Source organism: Bufo bufo, chromosome 2 (genome assembly GCF_905171765.1).
Source record: "Bufo bufo chromosome 2, aBufBuf1.1, whole genome shotgun sequence".
Lineage (NCBI taxonomy): Eukaryota > Metazoa > Chordata > Amphibia > Anura > Bufonidae > Bufo > Bufo bufo.
The window spans coordinates 309,102,936-309,124,209 of NC_053390.1; the positions used below are offsets into that span (position 1 = coordinate 309,102,936).

At 42.9% G+C, this 21,274-nt stretch overlaps 1 protein-coding gene across 2 annotated transcripts in view; it reads right to left on the minus strand.

Annotated features, from left to right (window-relative positions):
• Positions 1 to 6,399: 6,399 nt before the first annotated feature.
• The window catches only part of PSME2 (proteasome activator subunit 2), a 56,741-nt gene continuing 41,866 nt past the window's right edge, over positions 6,400 to 21,274 (minus strand). For both annotated transcript variants that reach the window (XM_040416917.1, XM_040416916.1), the window contains 5 exons: positions 20,834 to 20,902; positions 20,643 to 20,710; positions 9,941 to 9,995; positions 8,993 to 9,079; positions 6,400 to 6,620 (listed from right to left, as the gene is read on the minus strand). In XM_040416917.1, coding sequence (XP_040272851.1) covers positions 6,540 to 6,620; positions 8,993 to 9,079; positions 9,941 to 9,995; positions 20,643 to 20,710; positions 20,834 to 20,902 — 360 coding nt within the window. In that variant the 3' untranslated portion in view covers positions 6,400 to 6,539. The remainder of the gene's footprint in view (positions 6,621 to 8,992; positions 9,080 to 9,940; positions 9,996 to 20,642; positions 20,711 to 20,833; positions 20,903 to 21,274) is intronic.

The following is a 21,274-nucleotide window of genomic DNA, read 5'->3' on the forward strand; positions in this document are numbered from 1 at the left end:
AGATACAGCAGGCGGAGCAGCAACAAACGAGGACAGTAAATGGAGGAGCGAGGAAGCCGGAACCCGGGGCAGAGCAGGAGAGCGGCACCCACAGCCGAAAAAGAAGACGGAGCAGCAGCAGCAGCCAGGCGTCCTCCAACAACGGGCAGAAGCAACCCGGCGACCAAACCAGGTGAAGTGCAGCGGCGCAGCTCACAACTCGGGGCATCAGCTGTTCGACATCAGCTGTTCGGATGGAGCGGGGAGCCTGGAAGGGGGAGGTCAGCAATGGGGAAGAGCGAGACGTGACGTACTCACGTCATCCCGCCAGCTCACTCCAATACGAGTACAGATTTAATTTTTCCCTGACTACCCCACAGAAGTTCAGAAAAGAAGGGCGTGGTTTCTAGATATTAAAAGGAGACTGTGAAATCTCATAGATTCCATATTTCATGATGTTCCCGGCAAAATTGAGGGTGGCGGCTTTGGAAACCACACAATTCTTTGAAGATCCGGAGGAGGCGCTGAAATGGCTGGATCTACATGAGAATCAATTGAAGACAAAAGACACTGGCACCTGAGGATAAGAAGACCCAGTGAAAGAGTGGACTTAATGCATTGTTTATATATTTTTTCATCCTAGCTGGGGATGACCCCTTTTGTTATATGGTTTATCTCCCTTCCTTTTCCCTTCTCGTTCTGTTTAATTCCTTATGTTACAGAGGGAAAAGGATAAAACGGCTCCAGAAATGCAGACCTGAAAGGGACCTTAAGTTTTGCATGAAAGGTACCAACAGCAGCCTAACAGCAGGAGCGTGAGTAACCTGTGGGACTGTCTCAAAAGACTCGAGTCCATGCAATTATTTTATGCAAGACTGGGTTATGCTGCGTATTATGTTGGGCAGGTTTGGGGATGTTCACTCATGTTGGGCGGGTTATGGGGTCAATTACTGGTTACTCTACTTGAAGTTTGCTAGTAGGGGGGCTAAATTAGGCGGGAGGGAGGGGTTAACACACTTCAGCATAGAATAGCCTTTGGAAGTAGGGCAGGGGTTGAGTGCCCAGTGGATCCCGGGTAATGATGACTCATATGACTAAAATAATTAGCTGGAATGTGAGGGGAATGGCCGATGCGATTAAACGCCAGAGTATGTTTAATTACTTGCTGAGGTTTCATCCAGCATTATACTGTCTACAAGAGACCCACTTGACTAAGCAGTCACTGTACAATGTAAAGAATACATGGGTGGGCTTCTCGGCGTATGCTGTATTTTCCTCACATTCCAGAGGGGTCAGCATCTTGATACATAAAAGCATGCGGTTTGAATGTATGCGGGAACATGTTGACTCTTAAGGGAGGTTCATATGTTTACTCTGTAATGTGGATGGAGTGAGAATGATTTTGGTAGTGGTATATATTCCCCCTCCTTTTTCAGTGGTCCCCCTGAGACTTATATTAGATATCCTGGCTCAATATGCAGGGATTCCTTGGATAATAATTTGTGACTTTAATAATGTAACAGATGAGAGGATAGACAGATGTAGAGTACATAATACGGGCAGACAACCGGGTCCATCTCCCTTACATACCATTATGAGGGAGGTAGGACTTTTAGATATTTGGAGGCTACAACATCCGGCGGAACTTAGCTTTTCATGTAACTCGTCCACGTACTCCTCCTTATCAAGAATAGATCTGGCCCTAATCAATAACAGTATGTTCCCGTTAATACACTCCACGGATTACCTCCCTAGATCCCTTTTGGACCATTCCCCGTTGAAAATGGAACTATCCTTATCCACAGGTACTAGTCTGGGACCCAAGATGTGGAAGTGTTATGCTTTCTGGCTGCAAGTACTGGGGGACATGAAGGAAGTTGAGGATGCATTGAGGGAATATTTTTCCCTTAATGCAGGTACGGCCTCTATGCATACTATATGGGATGCCATGAAGAGCTTTTTAAGATGGATATTGATCCAATCTATTAGTAAACATAAAACCCGATCTAGGGACGTAGACGTCCGTATGCATAAGAAGGTTAAAGAAGCTGAGCTGGCATTTGTTTTGGCTCCCTCATTGCCCTCTAGTACACACTTAAAAGATAGCACAGGAGGACTTAAGATGTCATTTGCTGCAAGTGGCAGATAGAGGCAATTTTACAAACAACGCTTTTCCACGGAAGGAGAAAAAGTAGGGCATCTGCTTTCGGTAATTTCTTAGGCTGAGCAAGGGCAGAGTAGGAAGGGTACAGGGGAGATCCTGGAGACTCTGGAGTGCTTTTACTCTTCTCTATATACATCCAAATCATCATGTACAGAGGCAGAGAGCGTGGAGTTTCTGGGCAGGATTGATCTACCCAAATTATCACGAGAAGACAGGGAAATGTTAGAAGCCCCTTTAAGCCTGGAAAAATTTGATATAGCATTAAATACCATGACAAAAATGATAAGGCTCCAGGCACTGACTGGCTCCCGACCGAGGTCTATAAAAAATTCTGAGGGGTGTTATTCCCTGAGCTGCTGAAGGTTCTTCAGCATTCCTTAGAGGTGGGCTATCTCCCTGATTCCATGCAGGAAGCACTTATTGTGGTGTTACCCAAGCCTGGGAAGGATTCCAAAATACCCGACCCGGCGGATGTCAAGATACTGGCCAAGGCATTTGCGACAAGACTATCTAAAGTGATATTGTCCATAATACACTCCGACCAGACGGGATTCATGCCCCAAAAATCCACCTCTATTAATATACGTAGAGTCTTCACTAGTATACAGATTGGGGCGGATAATGGGGGAGATAGGGCAATCCTGTCACTAGACGCCGTTAAGGCATTCGATAGCATAGAATGGGGATATCTGTGGTGTACGCTAAGGGCAATGGGTTTTGTTTAGTGTTTTATTAAATGGGTGCAAACGCTATATTCAGATCCAAGAGCGCGCATTAGAGCCAATGGGGGAATCTCTTCACTGTTTAGGCTGGCTAGGGGGACTCAACAGGGATGCCCACGGTCCCCCCTATTGTTTGCAATAGCGATCGAGCCACTTGCAGCAGCAACAAGCTGCTCCCCAGGAATCCAAGGGTTTAAATATGGATCAGTCCACAATAAAATAGCTATGTACGCTGATGACACTCAGCTATTTTTGGGGGATACGTCGGCATCTCTGTCAGAGGCCATGTCGCTAATTGGCAGTTTCGGTAAGATGTCTGGGTTGACTATAAACTGGCATAAATCAGCGCTTATGTTTCTGGATGGTCAAATTTCCTTGAAAGTTGCTTAGGAAAACAATATTCCTTGTGTTAAAACCATCAATTACCTTGGGATTAACATATCTCCTAGGCTGGAAGACTTTGAGGAGATAAATCTAACACCGTTGCTTGCAAAGTTTAAAATCCAGAATAGGACGTGGTGTAAACTGTTCCTGTCGGTAGTTGGCAGAGTTAACCTCTTAAAAATAATTATGATGCCCCAACTATTATACGTGCTTCATAACGCCCCGATATGGTTACCACTAAATAGGTTCCAGAGAATCAATTCTATTTTCAGGGAGCTGGTATGGAGGAGAGGTCCATCTAGAATTAAAATGGAAACCTTACAACATGCTAAAACAGCGGTGGGCCTGTCATTGCCCAATCCCTGGATATACTATCTGGCGGCCCAATGTCAGCATTTCAGGGGGTGGATAGATCCGGGCATAACGGATATGACAGGCCAAATATTGCGACATAAATTGGGTGGAAGGAAGGGTGGATATTAGAAGGGTCGAGACTACCGATTGTAGATAAACGTACTCTACTTATACGACTGATGAGGAAAGTATGGGAAAAGTCAAAACAATTGAGAGGGGCCATTGGGGTAACAGAGCTTACCCCCTTATGGAATAACCACTTACTCCCAGAATTCCTCCCTCTAAAGGGATTTAAAACCTGGCAGAATAAAGGAGTGACCAGATTGGGCAGGGGGGTGCTTAGAACGTTCACCAATTTACAAGGAACCTACAATTTACCAAAAAGCAGCTTTTATCAATACTTAGAAATAAGGCATGCATTTAATGAAATGCATAAAAATAATATTGTGATACACAGAGACACTGCCTTACGGTTGATGGTTGGGAGAGGAGATAAAAAGGGACATATATCCATGATCTATCAAATGCTTTTAGACAAATTCCTGGAAGCATATCCACTATCCAGAATGAAAGGGTGGGAGAAAGATGTTGGGGAGATATCCAAAGAACAATGGGAGGACATCCTAGAAGCTGTACCAAAAACATCTTTAAGTGAAAGTGGGAAATTGTCACAACTATTTATTATACATAGGGTTTACAAAACCCAAGTGTTGTTACATCGTATTGGCATCAGGACAGACGCAAAATGTCCAAGATGTCAGATGGAACCAGCAGATCTAATACACATGCTATGGCAGTGCCCAAGATTAGATGGCTTCTAGACGGATGTACTAGAGCTTATACACAGAACCTTCCTAATACGGGAGCCGAAGATATGTATTTTAGGTTATATGTCGAGATTGGAGTGGATTAAACAGATAGGATAGCGGTGGGAAGACTACTATAAGTAGCCAGGAAACTCATAGCGTTACACTGGATACAAGCATTGCCCCCGAGACTGGAGGAGTTCCGGAATAAAGTAAACACGATGCTAACATATGAGAAAATGGTGTTCACAAAACGTGGTTGCCCTACAAAATTTGTAAAGCTTTGGAGTCAATGGCTGAGAAGAGCATGATAAGTCATATGTGGTCGATCAATGCTGAAGGGTGGGGATGTTGGGGGTTGTGCTTATTGGCGCTATTTTCTTGGAAATTATTTTAAAATTCTGTACGATACTGTTCTTTGTATTCATCTGAACAAAAATGTATCTGTATTTTATTTTATGAAAATACCTTAATGATATACAACAAGCTATTAATAATAAAAAATGATCTGATTAAAAAAGAAAGAAAAAGTAGTCCTTTCAACTCCGAAACATGTTGTCTATTCATAGAAGATCCAATAAAGAAGTTATCCTTCAGAAGTCTTGCAAATGTTTGTAGCCAAGAACTGGCATAAAAACATTCGTCAGTGAATTCTAGTGGGGTCAGTTGGTTTCCAGAGAGGTGTCTGTCATTTAGAAGGGAAAAAAAACAAAAACATAGCACCCACAGTGATCATAAAAGCAGAAGTCTCAGAGTCCCCTTTGTGAATGGAGTAGTATGCACCTTACCATTCCATTCACAAAGGGGACCTTCGTTCTCATGATCTCTGGGGGTCCCAGCTGCCGGACTCCCAGCATTCAGACACGTGGTATCCTATCATAAAGTGCGAGCTACTGTGATAAATTTGGCTGGATTTCCACAGGGCGCCTGAGAGGCCAATGACTGCACAAATTATCTCCGTTAACCTGCAAATCTGTACAGCCATTGGCCACCCCATGGAAACCCAAATTTACACTGTCTAGTCAGTTTACACTGTCTACGTTTAGACAGAATTAGTAAATCTGTATCACTGTGGGGCTTAGTAATGTGGCCGTTGATCATATGTAAAGTCTGTATATACTTTCTTGCTAAAAGTATGGAAATGAAATCGGGTAGAAGGAAAAGGGAAGCTTTTTGTATGTTATCTGTGTACGTAGTATTATATGTCACATGTTTTAATATTAGAACTTTTATTCAAAAGCGTTATTCCTAATCTGAATGCAGGCTGTCCCCAGTGGCCTCTATGTAAGGGCTCATGCACACGGCCATTGCCCGGCCTTTCGTATTGTGGCCCGCAAACAGAGGGTCCTCAATACACGGGCACCAGCTGTGTGCACCCTGCATCACAGATGCGGACCCATTCACTTGAAAGGGTCCGCAATCCATAAGGTTGTTGCGGAACGGGGGCACGGAACCCTACGGAAGCACTACAGAGGGCTTCCGTGGGGTTTCTGTCAGTGCCTCCATACCACAAAGAAGTAGTTCATGCACTACTTTTTTGGGTGCGGACAGACCACGGACCCATTCAAATTGAATGGGTCTGGAATCGGCACGGATGTTGCCCATGCATTGGGGATCGGGTGATCAACGGCTGTGTGTATGAGCCCTAATGCTTTTTCAGTCTCCCCTTCACATGAGTACTCCAGCAGAATTCTAAAGGGTGAAATCTATGCTGGACATCTACAGCGCATATTGACATGCTGCAAATTTAAAATCCACATCGAGTGTCACATTGTGTGCGGTTTGCGTTAAAAAAGAAGAAGATTTTTTTGAAATATCAACCATTTTTCTGTTAATGTAAATGATGCAGATTTTCCATGCGCCACTCTATTGTAAAAAATTGTCACTGTACCTTAAAGGGGTCCCTAATGACCCCTTAATATCCACTGTAGCTACAAACTAGCAAGCATAGAACACATTGTATATTCTAAAGAATTCACTGTAAACAATATGAAAGGAAACAAAGGACCACTGCCTTCTTATTTTATTGTTACAACTTCGCTGTACTGAGTGCAGAGGGAAATATAATTCTGAGGATCCGAAGGAAAACGATGAGTTGTGTAGTACCAGATACCAGGTAAGATACTAAAGTTAGTACATTGTATTTGTATCTTCTCCTTTAGGGTTGGTTATTTTCTCAAAATTCTTCAGAATTATATCAAATATTTCAATCTGAAAGAAATGCAGATATTATGTGGTATAAATACTGTGACATGATTAGTATATATTTTATCTATTTAAAGAGCTTCTGTCACCAGAATCATTGTGGTGAAACAGGCTGACCAGCGACATGTGCGCAGGTCATCAGAAGCTAGCGGTCTTGGTCCCATCCCCATCTGTGGCTTTATTTCTGAGAAAAATGTTTTCATATATGCAAATGACCCTCTAATTTTTCGAGTTTCATCTGTACAAGTCATAAGTAAGGGCTTCTGTCACTAGATTCACTGTAGTAGAACAAGCTGACCTGCAATATTTGTGCAGGTCATTAGAAGCTAGCGGTCTTAATATATGCAGATGAGGCTCTACGAGCAACGGGCGCGTTGCAGTTACTTCTAGAGGCTCTGTCCTCCCTGCTGCGGCCACGCCCCCTGCACTTTGATTGACAGGGCCAGGCTATGTAAATGTCATCACTCCTGGCCCTGACGTCTCCTAGTCTCGTACCGTTTGCTGTGCCCTTCAGGACAGTACAGAGGAGAATTGCGGGCAAGCCTTTCTTTGTACTGCGCCTGAGCCAGGTACTAAAGTGTACGGCAAAGGTGCGAGAGTAGGCAAAGTCAAGGCCAGGAGTGATGACATTTACATAGCCTGGCCCTGTCAATCAAAGTGCAGGGGGCGTGGCCGCAGCAGGGAGGACAGAGCCTCTAGAAGTAACTGCAACGCGCCCGTTGCTCGTAGAGCCTCATCTGCATATATTAAGACCGCTAGCTTCTAATGACCTGCACAAATATTGCAGGTCAGCTTGTTCTACTACAGTGAATCTAGTGACAGAAGCCCTTACTTATGACTTGTACAGATGAAACTCGAAAAATTTGAATTTTGAGAAAAGGTTCAATATTCTAGGCTCAAAGTGTCACACTCTAGTCAGCTAATTAATCCATACCCCCTGAGCAAAGGGTACCTGAGATTGTGACTTTGGGGGTTTCATAAACTGTAAGCCATAATCATCCAAATTATAACAAATAAAGGCTTGAAATATCTCGCTTTGCATGTAATGGGTCTATCTCATATGTTAGTTTTACCTTTTAAGTTGCATTACTGAAATAAATGAACTTTGCACAATATTAGAATTTTATCAATTATCCGGAACGGGTGCGGACCCATTTATTCTCTATGGGGCTAGAAGAGATGCGGGGAGCACACTATGTGCTCTTCACAACCGCATTTCCGGAGCTCGGCCCCAATCTTCCGGTCCGCAGCTCCGCAAGAAAATAGAGCATGTCCTATTCTTGTCCGCAATTGCGGACAAGAATAGGCATTTCTATGGGGGTGCCGGCCAGGTGTATTGCGGATCCGCAATGCACTACAGACGTCTGAATGGATCCTAACTCCTTTTGAATTGCCCGTAGCGTTACAGGATCAAAGAAACATGGGGGAGATTGAGCATAAGCGCACACAGCAGCCAGTCCACCCCTCTCATTTTCCCTTGTATTATTCCTATAGAAAGTATGACATACGTCTAGAATATAGTATCTAATTTCAGTGTATACTGACACTGCTTGTTATATGTGGGATCCAGCTCCATTTACTTTTATATTTAAGTATTGTACCTATTATTTTGTATATAAAGAGGTAGGATCTGCAAGCATGCTAGGGCCTGGATGCAGCATCAAGCCATGTGAAATGGCATTTACCCAATGTTAGTCTGCATCCAGTGGCCATGTTTTAATAACAGAATTTTGCATTGGATGGTGCCACGTTTTTCTCTATAAACTGTACTATTGGCATAATCTGTTATTGAGTACCATGAAGGGACCGATAACGAGCTGATCCCCATGTGAGTAGATACACAAAGGAGCAGTGCCAGCATGATTTCAGTCATATGTCTAGTATATGGCATCACTTTCTGATTGTATGGGGACCGATTGTCAGGCCTCACAATCCCAACACTGGAGTTTCACTGGGTGCTTTGCAATATTGTGAGGGTCATTTATCAAACAGAAATACGCCTAAAATAAGTGTATTTTTGGCGCAGATTGTGGCGCAAAGATCCTTTGCGCCACAATCTGCAAGTTCTTCCCTCTCACGCTAGGTCTAAAAAAGGGGACGGGGAAGGGGACAGGCCAGTAGGCCCGTCTCATTTACCATTTTGTACTCCTGTTTTAGGCGTAGAAAATGGAAGCTGTCTTACGTTTAGAAGTGGTGGAGGATCCGCCGAAGTTATGTAGAGGCCGGCGCCTCTTCAGAACTCCGGCGGATCCACCTCCAGGTATAGGGGTTATTAAGACAGTCGTCTAAAATGCCAGTCTTAATAAATGTGCCCCTTTGTTTTTGGCACCATACTATTATATTGAACACAGATCAGATAAGTAGTTGCATAAACTTACGTAAATGTTCCTCACATCAATCAGAGCTAGTTTAAGATCTACAAATGCACCTTCATCTTTGTCATGAACCAGAGCTCTGTAATCCATCTGGGATGAGAAAAGAAAGTGCTCATAATACAGTATCATAATAAAATGCATAAATAACGTACAACGTACCTGCACTTTCACGATTAAAGGTCCCTTTATATGGGGCAACGATCAGGGCAGAAAACTAATTCCAATAATCGCCCTGTGTAAGGGTGCCACCGATCACCCCATGATGCATTGAAATTATTTGATCGGTTCAATACTGACAAAAGCCTTATTCACACATCTGTGTCTGCGAAGACACCCTCGTGAAACGCTCATTCATCGGGTAATAATTTTTGTAACTGCACAAATTATTTATCGTTTGCCGGCAGCAGATCATGCACTGTTAACACGATCTGCTGCCGGCAAGCAACTAGTCAGTATGGAGACGAGCGATGGCATTAGTGATCGCTCCTCCCCATACTGTGGAGGAGATTGCTGCATGTAAATGCAGCGGTCACCTCCACCAGCGAGCAGGCGGTTGTCGGGAAGGAACGCCTCCTTCCCGACAATCTGCTGCTGTGTTGTCCCATGTAAACTGATGCATTTAGGACAGGCATCCTCAAACTGCGGCCCTCCAGCTGTTGTAAAACTACAACTCCCACAATGCCCTGCTGTAGGCTGATACCTGTATGCTGTTCGGGCATGCTGGGAGTTGTAGTTTTGCAACAGCTGGAGGGCCGCAGTTTGAGGATGCCTGATTTAGGATCTTCAGCAGTATGCTTTCGCCTTATCAGAGAATCGTTCTACTGGGGAACTGCGCTGTGTGCTATCTGTGTCATCTTCTTGCTCTTTGTTCAGTTACATTGGGAAATTGTACGGTCTCTCAATACAGATTATTAGATTATGCAAGATAAAAAAACTAGTAAAATTTATTACCACATGTGTCTCTTTAGAAGCTTTAGCAACAGCATCTCCTCTCTCTGTAAGATACCTGAAAGTAGAAACATTGGTGAAATATCAGATTCATACAGATTCTCATAGACCTTTGTATGGGAAGTTATACCAAGTGGAGAGCAACAGCCAATATTAAAGGCATTTATAGTGAAATATTGAGCTGTATTCATGTGATAGTGTACTGTAAATTGTCCATAGAATATTAATCTAAGACATGGGACTTTGTTTCCTAAGGTGGCCATACACCTTAGATAGCTGTCTGCGAAGTTATTCCTCTCAAACCCTCTATACACATGCATGCTCTGCAGCTTATGTCCCATTAGAACATGTTATCTGCCACTGGCGGAGAGTCGGGGAGCCCCCACACACCTTAGATAAACCCATTGATTTTGCCAAGACCACCCAAGCATCTAATGTGTATGGGCTCCTTTAAAATCTCATTATCTGCATTCATTTGATGTTATTACAGTGAAGACACCAGTGAACCTCACAGGGTAACATGCATAATTTGAGGACTGTTATGCTCAAATACGTTAGACTACAATAGATCTGAACCTCAGCAGAGCTGGCTTTTTAATGGTCCCTACATTGCAAAAGTTGTTTTACTGACTTGATTGGCTGGAAACCCCATTTAAAGGGCATCTGTCAGCAGTTTTGCACCTCTTAAACTGGCTGACCTGTTACATGTGCACTTGGCAGCTGAAGGCACATATGAACATGGGAACAACACCGATGCCTTCAGCTGCCAAGCGCACATGTAACAGGTCAGCCAGTTTCATAGGTACAAACCTGCTGACAGATGCCCTTTAAGGCCGTCTGTACACAAATAGGCTGATTGTACACCGGATCCGCACGAAATTGCTGGCGGATTTATGTGCATGTCTGCAACATATCCACACCAAAATCCACCTAATTCCATCTTAGATTTAGTTTTGCTGCAGATCTTACCTTTTATTGGAAAAGGGTGAAATCCGCAGCTAAAACCGCAAACATAATTGACATGTTGTGGATTTGGAAATCAGCACTACAGGTCTATTTCTGAACGGGAACAATGTTCTAAATGTACATGAGATTTCTGCAATCTCATACATTTTGCTGGTACTGTACTACGCTGCGTTTTTTTCCACGCAGTAATCTGCACTCTACATGTATGATGCGAGATTAAAAGGTCTTCCGACGTTTTTATACTGATGACCTATCCTCAGGATAGGTCATCAGTATCTGATCGGTGAGGGTCCAACACTCGGGATCCCAGCCAATCAGCTGTTTTGAGAAGTCACCGGCGCTCCTGTGAGCCTTCTCCCTGTTCACCAAGCACAGTGCTGTACATTGTATAGCAGCTGTACTTGGTATTGAACTCATTCATGCATTCACTTGAATGGGACTGAGCTGCTCCTAGGCCACATGAATGATGAATGTGACGTCACTGGCCTATCTTTAGAATAGGTCATCAGTATAAAATTTCAGAAAACCCCTTAGTGCTATATGCTGTGTATACTCGTCATGGAGCACTGCTACTTAGTGCTCCATGACGAGTATACACGTCATGGCATTAAACGGTCACCATGTCTACAAACATGGTGACAGTGCTGAGACCCCGGCTGTTACACACAGCCAGGGATCTCAGCTTACCTGCCCGGGGCCAATGAGGGCAGTCCCGGGCCGGTGATCGCTTTGATTGACTAGCCAATCAGTGTATCCTAATGCCGGCTGAATGGTTCTGATCCCCAAAGTCCATGACTGTGGGAATCAGAACCTTGTAAACTGCATAAAAGTAGTTTATACCCCCCCCCCTTTCCTCCCCAAACAATCCATCCATGCCCCATGCCTGATCAGGCTTACTGTGAATGAAGAGCCATCAGACCCACTGGATCTTCAAGAACTAAGTGGGTCTGGGTCCAAAAATGTTAAAAAATAAAAAATCCAATTTCTCCCTATATCTGCACATTTATAGTTGATTAAAAATAAAAACACTAAACATGTTTGGTATCGCCGTGTCCGTAACGACCTGATCTATAAAATTATCAGAGGGGCTTCAATTGGGACATGGTATCTAAAAACTAGTCCAGCAAAATCTGCCCACAAAAAACATATGGTGCTCCTTTTCTTCTGCAACCCGCCATGTGCCCTTACAGAAGCTCATGACCACATATAGTGTGTTTCTGTAAACCACAGAACCAGGGTAATAGATTTTGAGTTTTCCTTGGCTGTTAACCCTTGATGTGTTACAGGAATAATGGATTAAAAAGGGAAAATCTGACAAAAAAGTGAAATTTAGAAATGTCATCTTCATTTTCCTTTAATTCTTGTGGAACACCTAAAGGGTTAACAAAGATTGTAAAATCAGTTTTGAATAACCTGAGGGGTGTCGTTTCTAAATTGGGGCTATTTATGGGTGTTTGCTACTATGTAAGCCCCACAAAGTGACTTCATAACTGAACTGGTCCTTAAGAATTTCTTCTAAAAGTCTAAGCCTTTTAACGTCTTAAAAAATAAAACTACATCTACAAAATGATGCCAACATAAAGGAAATGTAAAGTACTAAATATTTTGTGAGGTATCACTATCTGGCTGAAAATCAGAGAAATTCAAATTTTCTAAATTATGAATTTTTCCACATTTTCTGTAAAAAAAATTTTTTTTTTTTTTTATAATGGTGACTCAAATTTACCACTATCATAAAGTGGTGTCACGAGAAAACATTCCCAGAATAGCATGGATAAGTAAAAGTGTTCCAAAGTTATTACCACATAAAGTGACACATCAGATTTCCAAAATTTGACCTGGTCCTTAAGGTGAAAAATGGCAATGTCCTTAAGGCCTCATGCAGACGAACGTGTGACGGCTGGGCCCGTGCTGCAGAATTCAAATTGAGGTCTGCAATGCACAGACACCGACCATAGGGCCGCCGCATGCGTACGCGGCCCCATTCGCTTGAATGGGGTCCGCGATCCGCATCCAATGGTCGACACAGCAAAAAAGTAGTGCATGCACTACTTTTTTGCGGTACGGAGGCACGGAAAGAAATCATGGACGCACTCTGTGGTGCTTCTATGGGGTTCTGTGCCTCCGTTCCACACTGACCTTCCGGATTGCGGACCCATTCAAGTGAATAGGTCCTCATCCGTGATGCTGGGTGCACACTGCCGATGCCCGTGTTTTACAGACCCGCTGTTTGCAGGCTGCAATACAGCCACGGCCAGGTGCATTAGGCCTAAAGGATTAAAGCTCCTGTACTGTAGCAGAAGCAGGTTGTCTGAGAAGACAGAAACCGCTTATTACCACTTCTGCTTTTTCTTCTCGGTGCATAGTCATATGCAGCTTCCCCTAATTGATTTGGCGATCACAAGATAACAATGTATTTTCGAGGAGAGCAGAGCTCCTGATCCTTAGAAGACCCACATATGCCCCACAGGCGGATGTTTTCCTGGGGTCCTTGGATGTCTCAGTTACAGTGGAAAAGTGCAAAATAATGACCTTTTTGGAGACAGATTCTGTGCCAAATATATAGCATAGAAACATAGAAACATAGAATGTGTCGGCAGATAAGAACCATTTGGCCCATCTAGTCTGCCCAATATATCTGAATCCTATGAATAGTCCCTGGCCCTATCTTATATGAAGGATAGCCTTATGCCTATCCCATGCATGCTTAAACTCCTTCACTGTATTTGCAGCTACCACTTCTGCAGGAGGCTATTCCATGCATCCACTACTCTCAGTAAAGTAATACTTCCTGATATTACTTTTAAACCTTTGCCCCTCTAATTTAAAACTGTGTCCTCTTGTGGTAGTTTTTCTTCTTTTAAATATGCTCTCCTCCTTTACCGAGTTGATTCCCTTTATGTATTTAAAAGTTTCTATCATATCCCCTCTGTCTCTTCTTTCTTCCAAGCTATACATATTAAGGTCCTTTAACCTTTCCTGGTAAGTTTTATCCTGCAATCCATGTACTAGTTTAGAAGCTCTTCTCTGAACTCTCTCTAGAGTTTCAATATCCTTCTGGAGATATGGCCTCCAGTACTGCGCACAATACTCCAAGTGAGGTCTCACCAGTGTTCTGTACAGCGGCATAAGCACTTCACTCTTTCTACTGCTTATACCTCTCCCTATACATCCAAGCATTCTGCTGGCATTTCGTGCTGCTCTATTACATTGTCTTCCCACCTTTAAGTCTTCTGAAATAATTACTCCTAAATCCCTTTCCTCAGATACTGAGGTCAGGACTGTAAGCATAAGAAACAAGAAAAAAAAATTGCCTATGCCAACTGAAACTTCCACTGTAGCCAACTTGTTTATGCGAAACTTTACATTATACATTACAAAATAGGGAACCCATTTTAATAATTTTTCTTGATGTCAATTTCCATATTTAAAAATATGTTAGTCTGAAAAAGATTTTTAAATGTTAACTAAAGGAAAAAGAACTCTAGAAAACATTACTAAAAAGCTCTATGTATAAAAATAGTTGCAAAAATTGTTATGGTTGCCCAACAAATAAAAATGTTAGGGCCGTGAGTGCTTGGTAATTTAGGCCTTTTCAGTGATGATCATAGTTAAACTACAGATGTAGCAGGGTTAACACAAACTCTTAACTCGCCGCGTTATCTTGAAACAAAAGCCATTGAAAAGCAATTGAAGGTGTTTGCTTAACGCATTTAGTTTAGATAACACGTCTCATAAAGTATGTGTGTTAACTCAACTACATCTGTAATATAAATATAAAGTTATAAACTTTTACAATTGCCTTTTTTACTTTAATCATTTGCCAGGCATTGTTTCTACTTGCTCTTCTATGTATCTTCTATTTCGATTAGTTACAGCCACCGCTGCCGCAGTGGTGGTCGCGTTTGCACAGATTTATCTGTGTTTTTTTCTGTGCGGTTGGCAAGGCCACCGAGATCGTGCATTGCCTGCACATGTAGGACAATAAACAAACAATCGCACACAGTGGTGCAGACACACATAACACACAATGGTGCAACCTCAAAATTGCTGAACCATGCCACAGGAGTATTCTCTGAGGTAATTGATCCTTGATTAGGGTATAGCTGGGGATAGGAGGGGATCCACGTACTGGGTCTCTTCCCCTATAAGTCCCTACTACAATTACACTATCTATCCCTACACAGGGGGTGAAAAACGCTCACCCTCAAAAGGGCGACCCCCCGTGTCACTCCTCACTCCTAAGATGTCCCTTCTTGTCCCTGCGCCGCGCCAGTTGACTGCCCAGCTTCGTCAGAGGAAAGGAAACAACCACAAGGGCCCTGGTATGAATAAAGATAACTTTTCCAACGCTTTGGCCTTGGGCCAACTCATCAGGGGACTCGCAACAATATGTCAGCAGTTTATCAACCAACTAGAAGTTCAACTTAACTTCACAGTGAAGATGAAGGCTCAATTGGATGCAGAGGTATAGTCTGGAAGTTGCCATCCATTCCACCCCACAAAAGGAGGCCCTCTTTGATATGCTTTTAACTAATTGTGATTGGTATAGTCCTGTGGGATTAGATTGAAGCCTTTTATAGGTTTCTTTGTCTCGTAGGAGACTAATGCGCATCGTTCTATATTGTGCGGTGTCCATTATCACGATGTTGTCTCCTGATCTGCTCGGCTGGCTTTAACCACCTCCGGACCGCCTAACGCAGGATCGCGTTCCGGAGGTGGCAGCCCTGCGCAGAGTCACGCATATATGCGTCATCTCGCGAGACGCGAGATTCCCTGTGAACGCGCGCACACAGGTGCGCGCGCTCACAGGAACGGAAGGTAAGAGAGTTGATCTCCAGCCTGCCAGCGGCGATCGTTCGCTGGCAGGCTGGAGATGTGTTTTTTTTAACCCCTAACAGGTATATTAGACGCTGTTTTGATAACAGCGTCTAATATACCTGCTACCTGGTCCTCTGGTGGTCCCCTTTGTTTGGATCGACCACCAGAGGACACAGGTAGCTCAGTAAAGTAGCACCAAGCACCACTACACTACACCCCCCCCCCCGTCACTTATTAACCCCTTATTAGCCCCTGATCACCCCATATAGACTCCCTGATCACCCCCCTGTCATTGATTACCCCCCTGTCATTGATTACCCCCCTGTAAAGCTCCATTCAGACGTCCGCATGATTTTTACGGATCCACTGATAGATGGATCGGATCCGCAAAACGCATCCGGACGTCTGAATGAAGCCTTACAGGGGCATGATCAATGACTGTGGTTATCACCCCATATAGACTCCCTGATCACCCCCCTGTCATTGATCACCCCCCTGTCATTGATCACCCCCCTGTCATTGATCACCCCTCTGTAAGGCTCCATTCAGACATTTTTTTGGCCCAAGTTAGCAGAATTATTATTTTTTTTTTCTTACAAAGTCTCATATTCCACTAACTTGTGTCAAAAAATAAAATCTCACATGAACTCACCATACCCCTCACGGAAACCAAATGCGTAAATTTTTTTAGACATTTATATTCCAGACTTCTTCTCACGCTTTAGGGCCCCTAGAATGCCAGGGCAGTATAAATACCCCACATGTGACCCCATTTCGGAAAGAAGACACCCCCAGGTATTCCGTGAGGGGCATATTGAGTCCATGAAAGATTGAAATTTTTGTCCCAAGTTAGCGGAACGGGAGACTTTGTGAGAAAAAAATTAAAAATATCAATTTCCGCTAACTTGTGCCAAAAAAAAAAAATTTCTATAAACTCGCCATGCCCCTCATTGAATACCTTGGGGTGTCTTCTTTCCAAAATGGGGTCACATGTGGGGTATTTATACTGCCCTGGCATTCTAGGGGCCCCAAAGCGTGAGAAGAAGTCTGGTATCCAAATGTCTAAAAATGCCCTCCTAAAAGGAATTTGGGCACCTTTGCGCATCTAGGCTGCAAAAAAGTGTCACACATCTGGTATCGCCGTACTCAGGAGAAGTTGGGCAATGTGTTTTGGGGTGTCATTTTACATATACCCATGCTGGGTGAGAGAAATATCTTGGTCAAATGCCAACTTTGTATAAAAAAATGGGAAAAGTTGTCTTTTGCCAAGATATTTCTCTCACCCAGCAAGGGTATATGTAAAATGACACCCCAAAACACATTCCCCAACTTCTCCTGAATACGGCGATACCACATGTGTGACACTTTTTTGCAGCCTAGGTGGGCAAAGGGGCCCACATTCCAAAGAGCACCTTTCGGATTTCACAGGTCATTTACCTACTTACCACACATTAGGGCCCCTGGAAAATGCCAGGGCAGTATAACTACCCCACAAGTGACCCCATTTTGGAAAGAAGACACCCCAAGGTATTCCGTGAGGGGCATGGCGAGTTCCTAGAATTTTTTATTTTTTGTCACAAGTTAGTGGAAAATGCTGTTTTTTTTTGTTTGTTTTTTCATACAAAGTCTCATATTCCACTAACTTGTGACAAAAAATAAAAACTTCCATGAACTCACTATGCCCATCACCGAATACCTTGGGGTCTCTTCTTTCCAAAATGGGGTCACTTGTGGGGTAGTTATACTGCCCTGGCATTCTAGGGGCCCAAATGTGTGGTAAGGAGTTTGAAATCAAATTCTGTAAAAAATGACCTGTGAAATCCGAAAGGTGCTCTTTGGAATATGGGCCCCTTTGCCCACCTAGGCTGCAAAAAAGTGTCATACATCTGGTATCCCCGTACTCAGGAGAAGGTGGGGAATGTGTTTTGGGGTGTCATTTTACATATACCCATGCTGGGTGAGAGAAATATCTTTGCAAAAGACAACTTTTCCCATTTTTTTTATACAAAGTTGGCATTTGACCAAGATATTTATCTCACCCAGCATGGGTATATGTAAAAAGACACCCCAAAACACATTCCTCAATTTCTCCTGAATACAGAGATACCAGATGTGTGACACTTTTTTGCAGCCTAGGTGGGCAAAGGGGCCCATATTCCAAAGAGCACCTTTCGGATTTCACAGGTCATTTTTTACAGAATTTGATTTCAAACTCCTTACCACACATTTGGGCCCCTAGAATGCCAGGGCAGTATAACTACCCCACAAGTGACCCCATTTTGGAAAGAAGAGACCCCAAGGTATTTTGTGATGGGCATAGTGAGTTCATAGAAGTTTTTATTTTTTGTCACAAGTTAGTGGAATATGAGACTTTGTAAGAAAAAAAAAAAAAAATCATCATTTTCCGCTAACTTGTGACAAAAAATAAAAAGTTCTATGAACTCACTATGCCCATCAGCGAATACCTTAGGGTGTGTACTTTCCTAAATGGGGTCATTTGTGGGGTGTTTGTACTGTCTGGCCATTGTAGAACCTCAGGAAACATGACAGGTGCCCAGAAAGTCAGAGCTGCTTCAAAAAGCGGAAATTCACATTTTTGTACCATAGTTTGTAAACGCTATAACTTTTACCCAAACCATTTTTTTTTTTACCCAAACATTTTTTTTTTTATCAAAGACATGTAGAACAATAAATTTAGAGCAAAATTTCTATATGGATCTCGTTTTTTTTGCAAAATTTTACAACTGAAAGTGAAAAATGTCATTTTTTTGCAAAAAAATCGTTAAATTTCGATTAATAACAAAAAAAGTAAAAATGTCAGCAGCAATGAAATACCACCAAATGAAAGCTCTATTAGTGAGAAGAAAAGGAGGTAAAATTCATTTGGGTGGTAAGTTGCATGACCGAGCAATAAACGGTGAAAGTAGTGTAGGTCAGAAGTGTAAAAAGTGGCCTGGTCTTTCAGGGTGTTTAAGCACTGGGGGCTGAAGTGGTTAAAAAGCACCGCTGCACAGCATGTGAAAACGGAGGGCCTTCTTTTGTGGGGTGGAATGGATGGCGACTTCCAGACTATACCTCTGCATCCAATTGAGCCTTCATCTCCACTCTGAAGTTAAGTTAAACTTCTAGTTTGTTGATAAACTGCTGACATATTGTTGCGAGTCCCCTGATAAGTTGGCCCAAGGCCAATGAAACGCGTTGTGAGAGAAGGATTTATTGTTTTATCCATATATAATTAGAACATTCTATAGTACACATTTTTGTCCACTAGATGGCCGCAAACCATATGTATGAGAAGGTCAATAAGGGAGGGGGAAGAGGGGATTCTGAAACCACTCCTATCAGGTTAAGGAGCCAATAGTCTCTTCTTAAGGAACACCCCTTTTGTGATGTCATGTCTGCTATTTAAGTGAATGTACTGTGAATAAAAGGCTCTCTCGCCTGCCCTCTTCTACCATGGCTCAAAGAGGATGAGAAGATGCTTTCATGAAACCACCTAGTGTCTGGTCTCATTATAAAGCAGTATGCTGTACACATACTTATTCTTCTAATTGATTTGGCACCACACAAAGAAGAAGGAGAAGCGCATGAATTGCGACGACAGCGTTGGGAAAGTTTTCTTTATCCATACCAGGGCCCTTCTGGTTGTTTCCTTCCCTCTGACGAAACTGGGCAGTCAACTGGCGAGGCGCAGGAACAAGAAGGGACACCTTAGGAGTCGGGGGGGGTCGCCCTTTTGAGGGTGAGCGTTTTTCACCCCCTGTGTAGGGATAGATAGTGTAATTGTAGTAGGGACTTATAGGGGAAGAGACCCAGTACGTGGATCCCCTTTTATCACCATCTATACCCTAATCAAGGGTCAATTACCTAAGAGAATACTCCTGTGGCATGGTTCAGCAATTTTGAGGTTGCACCATTGTGTGTTATGTGCGATTGTTTGTTTATTGTCCTTATTGGGCTAATATTTAATTGTACATTAAAAATTAATTAAGGTCACCCACCATTTTTGTTCTATTTAATTGCTTATTATTGGGTAGCCATTTTGTTTGTAACCACAATTAACCCTTATTTCCTATGGTTGTGTGATTAGTCTGATTGCCTGCACATATGCATATTAGCGCTCGGGCTGGCCACTTTTCAACTGTGTTGTAGAAGTGAATGGCCGGCTTCCAGGTACAAGCTGTGAGGTCGTTCTACAGTATATTGCTGCTATACTATACAGGTATATAGGGCAGCCTCCACTGCCTCCAGCAGGCCGACATAGAGCACATATTGCCTCCTTTGCTGGCTAGATTAAATTCTCCATCACATTATACACTTCTCTAGTCCATGGTTACGACCACCCTGTAATCCAGCACTGGTGGTCCTGCTTACACAATATAGAAAAAAATGCTGGACTATGTGCACTCCCCCAATGCCAGCCACCAGAGAAGTCTGCGCTTTTTCCTACAGTTTGCAAGCACGGCCACCACTGCTGGATTGCAAGGTGGTCATAACCATGGGAACGAACCATGTATAATGTGATGGAAAAATGTATCTAGCCAGCAAAGGAAGCAATATGGACAATCACAATACATTAGTAAATGCCTTGTATTAATTTTTCTACATAAATGCCACTTGCTGAAGTGACCAAAACCTCTGGTAACCATGTGGCAGTGCTTCTCTAAGCACCCTGTACGGTCAAGTTTATTCTGCTCTGCTTTTCTAGCATGCGGAGTATGGATCCCATATTCTTTCTGTGGATCCATACTCTGCATGCTGTAACAGCCCAACAGTGCATAGCACTCTGAAAATCTCCGCTCCACAATTGTGGTTTAAGTCCTCTTTAGAATACCGATTGTACTAAATCAGTGGTCAAAAATATAAAGGAAGGAAATACCATAGACAATTAAAGAAAGATAGAAACATTGGTTCTTACTTGGAGATACTGGTCTGCAAAGTTTCCACTTTAGTTTTTAAAGCTGTGACACGTTCTAATACCTTCTCCTTGTATACAGATAGAGAGAAATATTTAAATGATCATCTATTTCTGGTTATTTATTTCTATAGGCTGAGAAATAATAATAAAATTGTGTTGTAAATGTTCACACGTATATAGCACTTGTTTACCTGGACTGATACCCCAAAATCATTTCCATCCTCAATTGTTGGAATTAGGTGATTGATCCAAGTGATAATCTACAACAACAACAAAAATCTGGTATCCGTGGCTGTCTTTGATTCAAACCTTCCTAAGGCTATGTGCACACGACTCTATGTGTTTTGCAGTCCACAAACCGTAACTCTGCAAAATACGGATATCAGTCATATGCATGTCACATTTTTCTCTGTCCCATTAGTAGAAATGGTTATTCTTGTCCATAAAGCAAGACATGTTCTATAATTTGTGAAACAGACACACGGAGGCAGACAGAGCACACGACATCTGTCTGCTGCCTGCATTTTTTGCTGTCTCATAGAAATCAATGGGTACGCGTCCAAAAAGCAAAAATTGCAATACAGACCAAAACTATGGTCGTGTGCATGAGGCCTAAGAGTCACAAGCTGAAG